Source organism: Geospiza fortis, unplaced genomic scaffold, assembly GCF_000277835.1.
Source record: "Geospiza fortis unplaced genomic scaffold, GeoFor_1.0 scaffold224, whole genome shotgun sequence".
NCBI classification, from domain to species: Eukaryota; Metazoa; Chordata; class Aves; order Passeriformes; family Thraupidae; genus Geospiza; species Geospiza fortis.
The window spans coordinates 365,097-376,609 of record NW_005054448.1 but is presented as its reverse complement, the minus strand read 5'-3'; the positions used below and the strand labels follow the sequence as shown (position 1 = coordinate 376,609).

The 11,513-nt window shown below is 60.8% G+C and overlaps 2 protein-coding genes across 2 annotated transcripts in view; one reads left to right on the top strand and one right to left on the bottom strand.

Annotated features, from left to right (window-relative positions):
- RNF215 (ring finger protein 215) overlaps window positions 1-3,944 on the top strand; it is a 7,965-nt gene extending 4,021 nt beyond the window's left edge. Inside the window, exons 2-10 of the mRNA XM_014309736.2 lie at window positions 31-349; window positions 646-717; window positions 789-874; window positions 1,542-1,596; window positions 2,046-2,150; window positions 2,336-2,452; window positions 2,533-2,670; window positions 3,056-3,158; window positions 3,276-3,944. Of these exons, the coding sequence (XP_014165211.2) occupies window positions 31-349; window positions 646-717; window positions 789-874; window positions 1,542-1,596; window positions 2,046-2,150; window positions 2,336-2,452; window positions 2,533-2,670; window positions 3,056-3,158; window positions 3,276-3,298 (1,018 nt within the window). The 3' untranslated portion in view covers window positions 3,299-3,944. The remainder of the gene's footprint in view (window positions 1-30; window positions 350-645; window positions 718-788; window positions 875-1,541; window positions 1,597-2,045; window positions 2,151-2,335; window positions 2,453-2,532; window positions 2,671-3,055; window positions 3,159-3,275) is intronic.
- A 457-nt stretch (window positions 3,945-4,401) lies between these two features.
- CCDC157 (coiled-coil domain containing 157) lies at window positions 4,402-11,507 on the bottom strand. The gene is made up of 10 exons (XM_031062455.1): window positions 11,279-11,507; window positions 8,970-9,141; window positions 7,686-8,313; window positions 7,236-7,313; window positions 6,246-6,522; window positions 6,102-6,198; window positions 5,474-5,642; window positions 5,011-5,150; window positions 4,712-4,773; window positions 4,402-4,636 (listed from the first exon to the last, which is right to left on the bottom strand). The coding sequence occupies exons 1-10, from the start codon at window positions 11,494-11,496 to the stop codon at window positions 4,435-4,437; spliced, it is 2,043 nt and encodes a 680-aa protein (XP_030918315.1). The 5' UTR covers window positions 11,497-11,507; the 3' UTR covers window positions 4,402-4,434.
- Window positions 11,508-11,513: the final 6 nt, after the last annotated feature.

The following is an 11,513-nucleotide window of genomic DNA, read 5'->3' as shown; positions in this document are numbered from 1 at the left end:
CGGCCCCCCGCGGCTCGGGTGTGTCGGCAGCAGAGAGGAGGTGCTGGCAGGGGCACAGCGGCACTGCGGGCCAGGCCGTTTTCCCTGTGTTACCCCCCTGCTGTCCCTGTCCCCACACTGTGCCCAGCTCCCCAGGACCCCTGGGGCATCGGGGTGCTTTGGGGGTGCCCTGAACCTTGGGGTCCATCCCAGCTCTCCCTGTCCTTGCCATGTCCAGGTGGGTGACGTAGAGCCGGAGCTGGGTGCTGCTGACAGCTGGATCGGGGTGGTGCCCGTGGGCGCTGAGGAGCCGCCCGAGGGCCCCCGCGGTGCCAAGGAGGAGTCCTTCACCACCGCCGTTGTCACCAAGGTGTTCCTCTGTGTGACCCTGTCTCCTCTGCCTGGCCCTGTCCCCTGAGGGCTGCCGTGGTGTTTGCAGGTCACAAACCCACAGGGGTGTCACCTGGGGTGTCTCCTGGCCAGGTCTGGCGGGTTCTGGTCTGTGCTTAGTGGCCCAGGGGGTCTTTGACAGCTTCTGACCGCTCTTGGGTCCCTTGTGACCCTTCACCATGGCAGAGATGTGCTGGGTGCTTCCTGCAGCAGGACAGGAGCTTGTCGGGGACACAGCCCCGCTGTCCCCTGATCGTGTCCCCGCTGTCCCTGCAGATGAAGCGAGCCCTGGTGCTGGGGGCCTCGGCCCTGCTGATCCTGGCGCTGAACCAGAACGCCATCCGTGAGGTAGGGCAGTGCCGGGGCGGGGCCGGGCGGGCTCTGCTGACCACTGACCGCTGCCTTCCCTCCCGCTGCAGCTGGACGTGTCCCAGCTGCTGGCCAAGCCCGTCATCGTCATCCAGTCTTCGGACAATGTCACCAGGCTGCTGGGAGCGCTGCTGCGGTACGGCCTGGGCTGTGGAGGGGCTGGAGCCTGCCTGCTCCCTGCCTTGTCACTGCCTTGTCCTTGTCCTTGCTTTGTCCCCCAGCAGGCTGCCACACCCAGGGACCACCCTGGGGTCTCTCACTCAGCCCATCATGTTTGCTGGGGTGGCATTGGCCCATGCCAAGGCCAGCTGGGGATGAGATGTGTTTCTAGGGGAGATCTGGGCCAGATCCAGCCCTTCCCCAGGGCTGGAGCCCTTCCATGGGTCCCCATGTGGTGGCTGGCAGGTGGCCTCAGCCAAGAGCTTTAGGACTCTCAGGAGAAATTTTCCAGATTGGTTGGTTCTTGTCATGGCACTGCCATCCCCACAGCCTCTGTGGGTGTTTGTTCTCACCACCAGCAGCAGTGGGACCCTGTCTATCCTCCTGACATGTGGGACATTGGGATTGCTGCCATGGTGTCACACATGGGGCAACTGAGGCACAAGGTTGGGAGGAAGAGCCCTTTGCAGGGTCACTGGGCACAGCTGGGGAGAAAGGGTCTTGCTGTCACCTCCCCTCTGTGTTCCTCTGGTTCCCCTCGGTCACTGCCCATCCCTGTGGGGAGGGGGTGCTCCTTGGCACGGGGGAGCTGTCCCCAAATCCTGCTGTGTCCGTGGAATTGACACTTTTGTCTTTGCTCACAGTGGGCTCCGGGCTACGGCGAAGATCACGTACCAGGCAGTGCTGCTGGAGAACCTGGTATGTTTGTCTGTCCTCCTCTTCCTCATTCTGCCAGTGGGAGAGCAGGGCATGACTGTGCCCAGCCAGACTTCTCTGATCCATGGGGAGCAGCTGCAGGGGGAAGGGAAGGGAAGGGAAGGGAAGGGAATAACATTCCTTATGATCAAACTACCATGGATCAAAAATAATCCTTTTCTATGGAATATATCTATTTCTTGACATTAATGAATGATTTGGGAACTTTGTGTAATGGTGCAATGCTTATAGCGCTACAGTTTTTAGAGGGTTTGTTCAGAGGGAAGGGAAGGGAAGGGAAGGGAAGGGAAGGGAAGGGAAGGGAAGGGAAGGGAAGGGAGCCTGTGGGAACAGGGCAGCTGGCGGCAGCAGCGTTCCTCCTCGCGGGACACGTGTGCTCCCATTGCTGGACGCTGCTGTGGCCATCAGCAATGCCGTGTCCTGCCTTGCAGGGAGTGACCCTCACGCTCTGGTCCACCTGTGGCCTGTCCCGAGGGGGCCTCTATGGGGAGTGGCAGGGGGTCATCTGCCCTGGGGAGAGCAGCTCGCAGGTCCAGGTACGGCACCGGGGCTCCAGCAGGGCCAGGAGTGGGGCTGGGAATGGGGTGGGGAGCAGGGCTGGGAATGGGGCTGGGAGTGGGGTCGAGAATGGGGCTGGGAATGGGGTGGGAGTGGGGCCAGGAGCAGGGCTGGGAATGGAGCCAGTTCTCCAGCTCCCGTGCCCACGGTGCTGTCCCCACAGAAGTACCTGCAGCAGCTGTGGAACACCATCCTGCTGATCGCCCTGCTGCTCTGCACCGGCGTCATGGTGCAGGCCCAGCGGCAGTCGCGGCAGGAGCTGTCGGAGCGGGATGCCGAGGTGGGAATGTGGGAATGTCTGTGCTGTGTGTGCCATGCCCGGGGTTTGGGTGGGCTCTGACCCTCGGCTCTGCCCCACAGCTGGACCTGAAGCAGCACATCCGGCGGCGGCTGCTGGCGCTGAAAACGCGGCGGTACCCCCCGGGGAAGCCGCCCCGGAGCCGGGCCTGTGAGATCGACAGCTGTGCTGTGTGCCTGGACCAGTTCCACAAGAGCCAGGTGGGACTGCAGCCCACCCTGGGCCGAGCCTCTGCTCGCTGGCCGGGGCTGGGGTGTCCCTGGCAGGGGCTGGGCTGTGTCCTTGGCAGGGGCTGGGGTGTCCCTGCAGGGGCTGGGGTGTCCCTGGCAGGGGCTGGGCTGTGTCCTTGGCAGGGGCTGGGGTGTCCCTGCAGGGGCTGGGGTGTCCCTGGCAGGGGCTGGGCTGTGTCCTTGGCAGGGGCTGGGGTGTCCCTGCAGGGGCTGGGGTGTCCCTGGCAGGGGCTGGGCTGTGTCCTTGGCAGGGGCTGGGGTGTCCCTGCAGGGGCTGGGGTGTCCCTGGCAGGGGCTGGGCTGTATCCCTGCCACCCAGCTGTGCTCACACGTGCCCTCACTTCCCTGCTGGCAGTGGCTGCGGGGGCTGCCCTGCTCCCACGCGGTCCACCGGGACTGTGTGGATCCCTGGCTCCTGCTGCAGCAGACCTGCCCTCTCTGCAAGCGCAACATCCTGGGTGAGAACCGCCCTGGCACCCAGCCGAGCCCCTGCTGACCCTGGGGCACAGCCTGGGGAGCACCTGGAGCCTGCCAGGCTCCCTGTGCCAAGGCTGTCTGTCTGTCCTCCCTTGCAGGGAACTGCTGCACGGACAGCTAGCTGGCCCGAGGACACACTCCAGGGACAGACCCAGGGCTGCTCCAGGGACAGGGAGGGGGCGGGGGGTGCCCAGCGAGAGGCACTTGCTGCCACAGCAGGGTTGGTGTGGCTGTGCCCATCACAGTGCCCAGGCTTTGGAGAGGGAAGGACTTTGGGCTCTCCTGCTGGGTGTGAGTAGAGGGGTGGGGGTCCAGATGGGCAGTGTTGGGGAGGGAAGATTTGGGGCACCCATGGGTGTAACGGGGTGGGGGCTGGGGCAGGGAGAGCCCTGGTCCTGCTGTGCTCTTGCCCTCTTCACAGCAATTTTTCTAAGTCTTGGGTTTTTTTGTCTATTGGCTGGTGGCCGTGGCAGGGTAGGCAGAGCCTGGCTGCAGTGCCAGGCCCCCTGGGAGGTGGGTGACAGCTCTGCCAGGGCTGGGGCTGGCAGGGCTGTGGGTGACTCACGGCCTCACCGTGGGAGGGCAGGGGTTGGATGCCTTATTTATAATAACTTATTAGAAAGGATGGCACGAGTCAGCTGCAGAGCCAGCACAGGGCTGGGCTCACCAGCACAGGCACTGGGGACACACCATGGGGCCTGCCTGGGTCCTGCCCCACGGGCTGCACCGTGGCACGTGTCCATCCCTATTAAACATGGAGCAAGGGCTGGCTGTGTGGTTTGTGTGGGGTTTGCACGGGGCTCATAGTGCTGGGGAGGCAGCTCAGAGGTCAGGGCCAGCCTGTGCCAGTGGCTTGGTGGTTCCCAGCCCCTCGGGGCTCATAGAGGGAGGAATGACTTTCCCAGGCTGTGGCTGTGCTGGTGGGCTGAGCATGGTTTGGACTCCTCTCATCCCAGGCCAGCTCTGCTTTCCTCTTCCAAGTGTGGCCACATCCCAGTCCCCTCTTGGGAATGGTTCCTGGCAGGAGCTAGCACACAGTGTGTGCTGGCAGCAGCCCCAGGGCTCTCCGGGGGCTCCAGCAGCAGCGTAGCCAAGGGTGACTGATCCCAGTGCCCAGCAACGTCCCTGGAGCAGCTCCCCAAGGAACCGGGCAGAGCCCAGCTTTCCCTTCCTGACGCACAAAGAACCAGTAACGAGGTCCCCTGGGCAGGGCAGGTGGAACAGTTTCTGTGTCAGGGAATGCAGACTGATCCGTGTTTATTTGCGGTGAGCCCCGGTGTGCAGCGAGGGGAGGCCGAGCCCCAGGCGTCGCACTGGCAGCGTGAGGCAGGGTTTGGCCTGGGGGGAGGGCTCTGCCCGCAGTTTCTTGGAGTGCTGGCTGCTGGCAGCTCTGTGCCAGGCCTTGTCCAGGCATCCTGGCATCCCTGGGCTGTCCCCGCTGCTCCCGCTGCTGAGCCGCCTGTGGGGGGGGAGCAGTTAAAGGGGAGGAAGAGCAGGGAACCCACCCCAGCCCTTCCTCTGGGCTCCTACTCACCCAGTGTCCTGCCTGCTGGCCGCCCTGTGGAGCTGGGACCCCAGCTGGGCCTGTGGGACGAGCTGGGGAAAGGAAGAGGAGGTGAAATTTCCCCCCACCACCTTCAGCTCCAGTCACATCCCTTGGCCACCACAACTGATGGATGATGGAAAGGAGCTGGAACCAGCCCCAGGCACCTCAAGCAACACCAGTTAAACCAGAGCAACCTCCCAGCAGCATGAGGAGCTTGGGCTTGGCCCTCCCAGGCTACCCAAAGGATGTCTGGGGGCCACGGGGTGGTTTTGGGGCACCCAGCTCACCTTGAGCACGCCCTGCTCGGCTGCTGCCTTCACCTTGGCCAGCAGAGCCTCGAGCTGTGTGTTCTCCCTCTCCAGCACCTCGATCCGGATCTTGTTGGCCTGGAGCTGACTCTTCATGTCCTCTGTTAAGTTCCCACTGCCTGCAGACAAAATCCAACAGAGCCCAGCGTGCTGCTGCCTGTCTGCTCACAGATGTGGGCACCCCTCCTGCCCGCCCTGGGCATGGAGCAGTGGCACAGCCCGGGAGGTGGCAGCTGGGACCCCAAGCCCTGTGGGCAAAGGAAGCTCTGCCATGTCCTGGCCCTGATGTGGGATGCACAGAGGCACATTGGCATAGTCACAGCTTCACACGGGGTCTGAGCCCTTCCTGGGTATCAGCAGGAGTGTCTGGGGCCAGCAGGATCCCCTGGGAGCTCTGGAGACCCCAAGGCACAAACCCACTGTGCTCCACCTGCTCTCTTACTCTCAAACTGCGTCTCAGCGGGCATGTGGAGATCAGGGAAGAACACCAGGAGCCTTTCCCGCTCCCTCAGCTCCTGTGCCTGTTCCTGCAGCTGGGCTGTGTTCGCCTGCAGCTCCAGGATGGATTGCTGCAGTGCCAGCTTCTCCTGCTGCAGCGTGTCCAGCAGCTCCTGCATGGCACAGCAGGGAGGAGATGAAGTTTGCAGGAGTGAGGACTCAGCCCCTCATGGGAAGCTCCCACCCTGCCCTGATGATGAGGATGTCCCATGGCAGTTGGAGATGGACAACGTGCAGGGTTCTAGCTGTGTGAGATCCCTGTGTGTGCTGGAAGCAGGAGCACCAACCACAAAGTGTGGAGCGTGTCCAGGTGTCCAAGAACAGAACACTGGAGATGTGGAAGCACCTCAAGATGTCCCTGCTGCTCTCCTCTGCCCTGACTCAACCAGAGCCTTGTCTGGCACAGAGTGGAGGGAGAGGCCTCTTCCCCAGGGAATCCCATGAGGACGTGGCCGTGTGGCAATGCCACCCTGGGTCCCAGAGTGCCCCTGCTGGGAAAGCTCTGGCTGTGGGTGTGGGCAGGGCAGTGGTGTGGCACAGGCTGTGTCCCACACCTGGCTGCCAGCACTCACCTGCTGTGCCTGGAGCTGTTTCCCACTGTGCTGCTGGCTCTGCTCCAGCTGCTCGGCCAGCCGCGCCTTGTCCTCCTCGGCCTGTCCCAGGGCGGGACTGTGGAGGGGGCTGAGCCCGTGTGGGGCTGTGGCCCCATCCCCCACAGCCTTGCCAGCAGCAGCAGCAGCAGCTCAGCCATCCCAGGCTCCGGCTGTACCTCCTCGTGCCAGAGCAGGCTCTCCACACGGACCTTCTCCTTCTCCAGCTGCACCCTGCTGGCACTCAGCTCCTGCTCCAGCTGCACCCTGCTGGCACTCAGCTCCTGCTCCAGGCTGTCCTTCTGGCCTGTGAGCACCTGCACCTTCTCCTCCAACTCCAGCACCTGGCTCTGGGCCACCATCGTGGTGCTCATCTCCTCCAGCAAGGTGGTCTTGGAGAGCTCTGGGAAGACAGAGCCACCATGGCCCAGGCTGGGAGGGGAGAGAGGCTGGAGGACCGTGGAGGTGAAGAGAGGGATGGGGTGCTCAGCCTGGAGAAGAGAAGGCTCCAGAGAGAACTTAAGAACCCTTTCCAGTGCCTAGAGGGGCTCCAAAAGAGCTGGAGAGGGACTTGGGACAGGGGCCTGGAGTGACAGAGCAAGGGGGAATGACCACTGCCAGAGGGCAGGGATGGATGGGATAAGGGGCAGGAATTGTTCCCTGGCAGGGTGGGCAGGCCCTGGCACAGGGTGCCCAGAGCAGCTGGGGCTGCCCCTGGATCCCTGGCAGTGCCCAAGGCCAGGCTGGACACTGGGGCTGGGAGCAGCCTGGGACAGTGGGAGGTGTCCCTGCCATGGCAGGGGTGGCACTGGATGGGGTTTAATGTCCCTTCCCATCCAAACCAGTCCATGACTCTGTGGTTCAGGGGCACCCGATGCCCTCCACAGGCCCTGGCAAAGGGAGGCAGGTCTGACAGGAGGCCTGTGACCCCCCCAAACCTCCACCAGCACCAGCCTACTCTGGCACTGGGTGATGTTGGGGTGCTGCTGTGAAGGAGGCCCATCCTCTGCCCATCCCCACAGCTCCACAGCCTGGGCGTGCTGGGGGCTACAGGGCTGTGAAACACTCATGAGGCCAGGGGGAGGTGGGGGTGTGTGAGATGGGTGAGCCTCTTACCCAGCTCCTGCACAGCCACCTCCTTCGCTGCCAGCTCCTCCTTCAGGGCAGAGAGTTGCTCCTCCAGCAGAGCAGCTCCTAAACCAGCACAAAAACCTTCTCATTAATCAGTTCCTCAAAAACAACCAAACCAGCACAAAAACTTTCTCTTTAATCAGTTCCTCAAAAACAACCAAACCAAGGGGCAGCAAGCAGCCACACCAAAGTGTTTTCATCCAGTGACCGTGCTGTGCTGCCAGGGAGGAGGCAGTGATAGGACACACACAGCCAGCTCCCACTGCCCAGGATAGGCCTCACAGCAGGGAAAATCCCCCAGCACCTACAAGAAGCCCTGCTGGTGGTAATGGGGCCAGAATTTGCCCATGGACTCTGTTCTTATTCCTGCAAATGCCCCCAGGCCTGGGAGGGTGTTAACCCAGGACAGAGGGGGTGCTGGGAACAGCTCTGTACCTCTCCTGAGGTCATCCTTGTCCTGCTCCAGCCTGGCCACAGCCTCAGAATGCTCCTTTTCCTTGGCTTTCAGGCTCTGCTCAGCTGCCTTCTGCTGTTCTGCTTGGGTGTTCTTCTCTGCCTGCAGCTTCCTGGAAAAGTCCTCAACCTGTTTCTGCAGCTTGTCCTTCTGTTTGCCCATCTCTTCCAGCTCAGCCCTCACGGGGTTCAGCTGCTGCAGCAGCCCCTGGAGGTGTTTGTTGATGCGGGACAGGTCCTTGCTCTGCTCCGAGGCCCAGTAGCTCATGTCTGTTGCAGAGAGGTTCCTTCTCCCTGCGCCGTCCTCCAGCACCTCCTGGAATTTGCTGAGAGCTGAAGGGATGTTCTGGCTCTGGCAGATGCTGGTGATGGCTCTGCCCACCTCGTGCAGGCTGGCCTGGGCGCTGGAGCAGGTGTCACAGGAGGCCAGGGGTGACCCCGGGGTCTGTGTGGGGACACTGCGGGTGCTCAGAGCCACGCTGGGGCCAGCCCTGGGCTGGACACTCAGATTTGGGCACACAGAAGTGGGCTGGGCAGCCTCTGAGGCAGTTCCTGGCTCCACAACTTCTGGTGAGATGCATTTCAGGTGCTCCTTCTGATATTTCCCAACCTGGGGAGCAGAGAGTGGAGGGGATTGCTGTGTGGGGATCTCCCACCGGCAACCCTTCTCCCAAGGGAGAGAGCACAGAACAAAACCAGAGCCCGGATCAGAGTGGAAATGACCCATAAAAGCCTAATTCAGGTGTGGAGATGGGACAGCAATGCAGCCCAGGGACAGTGACCACGGGAAAACCTCAGCAGCAAAACCTCCTCCCCAACTCCCCAGCATCCCTTCTGTCCCACCCCCTGCACTGCCTCCTGGGTTATTTCGCCACATGGGTTATTGTGAGGCTTTCCCACAAGAAAGATAATTTTGGGGAAAATAAAATGCAGGAGAGGTTGTTTTTACCACCGATTATTTCACTGTCTTGAGGCAGCTCAGATCCGCAGTGGGATCAGCAGAGCTGCAGCATTTTGGCAGCAGGAGAATATTTCCCAAGCTCTAGAGGCGGCCCAGCTCACTCATCCCGAGATCTGGAGCAGGACGGATGCAGGGGAGGGAAGGGACTCGGACTGGGAGGGGACAGATGTGTGACACAGGGGCCAGCACTCAGAGCCCGCACGCACATCTGGCGTGGCGAGAAGGAGCGCGACCCAAATCCGGGAGGGGAGGGGAGTGACTCAGCTCATGGGATGTCCCCAAATGTCCCAGCCCCGATGTCCCACCTGGTCCCGGAGCTGCTGGCAGAGGGCCCCGAGTTTCAGCATGGAGCTCCAGAAGGCCCTGGCCGTGAGCCCCGCGGACATGCCGGGCCCGGGGCCCCGCGGCGGCGGCAGCGCCCGCCCGCTCAGCACCGCCTCGGCGTAGCCCGTGAAGCTCTGCAGCAGCAGCAGCAGCCTGGCCCGACGGGAAAACACAGTGGGAATGCCGGCTGGGCCCCCTCCCATCACCCAGGCAAAGCGATGGTTTTATGGAGTCTGTTGGATGCTTTGTTCCCCGTTGTTGAAGATTGCAATGCAAGATGTTTTCCATTACCATTTGTGTGGCAGATTACCTTTGTCAAGTGAGCAGTTTGCTTTATCTCTCTCTCTGAGTGACCACATTCACACCTCCCTCGGGAGGGGACATTGCTGATAACAGCTATTGAATGTCACTGCATGACTGATAAGAACTACAGCATCCCATTGGGAGATGTGAGCCCAGAGGGAGGAGCCAAGCATTGCTACCCAGATATAATCCAGAGGTTTTGAGACACCAGCTCGCCTCCTCCACGGGATTTCCCAGAGAAACAGCAGCTGTCTCTTCCACTGGATCTTCAGAGGAAGAATACATCCTTCTCTACAGGATCCCTGCTCCAGCAGAACCACCCCTGACACTGCAGGAGGGCTGAGCCACAATTCCAATGGCACTGCTGCCAGCACCCTGACCCACAGGGTGTCAGCTTGGGTTCTGACTCTGGCAGTGTTGTTCTAGTGCACTGCATTGTTTATTTTATCCTTTAATTTTTTCCCTTTCCCTATTAAAGAACTGTTCTTTCCTGCTCCCATATTTTTGCCTGAGAGCCCCTTAATTTCAAATTTATAGCAATTTGGAGGGGTGGGGAGGATTTACATTCTCCATTTCAGGGGAGGCTCCTGCCTTCCTTAGCAGACTCCTGTCTTTCCAAACCAAGACACCCACGTATTTCCATGGTGCCAGCACCATGGCCTCATGCCCTGCTGAGCTTTAAAACCCAGCTCCTTTCTCTGCTTAGAGCTCCCAGCACAAACTGGCCGCAAACAGCAGAGCCAGAGGTGGAGCAGATGGAACAGGCTGGTTAAACTGCCTCCCAAAACCTTGGAAACACTGAGACACAGCTGCCTCGACAGCCCTGGGAGGCCAAAGCCCCTTTTGCAGTCTGGGTGAAATAAATCCAGCTCTGGTTTACAAGATGAGCCATTCCCACTGAGCTGTTGGCCCTAAAATCGGGATTTGCAGCAGCAGGATGCAGGAGGGTGGCATTGGTGCTCCCAGGACTGTCCCAGCGTGGATCACTTCATGGAGCAGCCACTTCTGAGAGGCTGTGCTTAATCCAAAGATTTGGGGTATCTGTGCTGCTGTAAATCCTGATTTTAGGGCCAACAGCTCAGTGGGAATGGCTCATCTTTTAAACCAGAGCTGGATTTATTTCAGGTTGCAAAAGGGGCTTTGGCCTCGCAGGGCTGTTGATGCAGCTGTGTCTCAGTGTTTCCAAGGTTTTGGGAGGCAGTTTAACCAGCCTGTCCCATCTGCTCCACCTCTGGCTCTGCTGTTTGTGGCCAGTTTGTGCTGGGAGCTCTAAGCAGGGAAAGGAGCTGGGTTTTAAAGCTCAGCAGGGCATGAGGCCGTGGTGCTGGCACTGCTCATTGTGGAAATACATGGGGAACAAAGCATCCAAAAGATTTCATAAAATCAGGGGATATCCTGAGCTGGAAGGGACCCAGGGATCATCCAGTCCAACTCCTGGCCCTGCACAGACACCCCAGCAATCCCACCCTGTGCCTGAGAGCACTGGCCAAAGGCTCCTGGAGCTCTGGCAGCCTCGGGGCCATATGTGGCACTTGGTGCCATGGGTTCATTGATAAGGAGCTGTTATGTCATAGGTTGCACTTGATGATCTCCAAGGTCTTTTATCCCAACCCAGCTGATTCTGTGATCATTCCCTGGGGAACCTGTTCAGTGCCTGAGCACCCTCAGGGGGAAGAACCTTTTCCTGCTTTCCAGCCTAAACCTCCCTGGCACAGCTCCAGCCATTCTTTGAATCCCATCCCTGGTCGCAGAGATCAGAGCTGTCCCCTGGGAGGAGCTGCAGCCCCACTGAGCTCTGACCTCAGTGTTCTCTGTTCCAGCTGAACAGACCAGGTGCTCTCACCCTCAGCCCTCATTTGGATGCTCTCTAAGTAACTAACACCTTTGAGTTCTCCCTGTGCCGAGGTGCCCAAAACGTCCGCCAGGGCTTGGATAACTCAGCAGGTCAGACACACAGCTGCCCTTCCCGGCTGCCTGGGGCTCTCACCTGTCAATGAGCAGCTCCAGCAGCACCACGTGTGCGTGCTGGCTGAACTCGGGCTCGCTGTCGCTGTGCCGGTAGCGCTGCAGCAGCACCGCGATGTCCAGCTCGCAGGACACCTTGTCGGGGAATTTCCAGGAGGGGAAGCGCAAGGCGCCGGCCCGGGAGCACACGTCGGCGATGGCGGCCTGCAGGTCCCGCAGGTCGGCCCGCAGGCTCTCCATGCAGCCGCGGTGGCCCA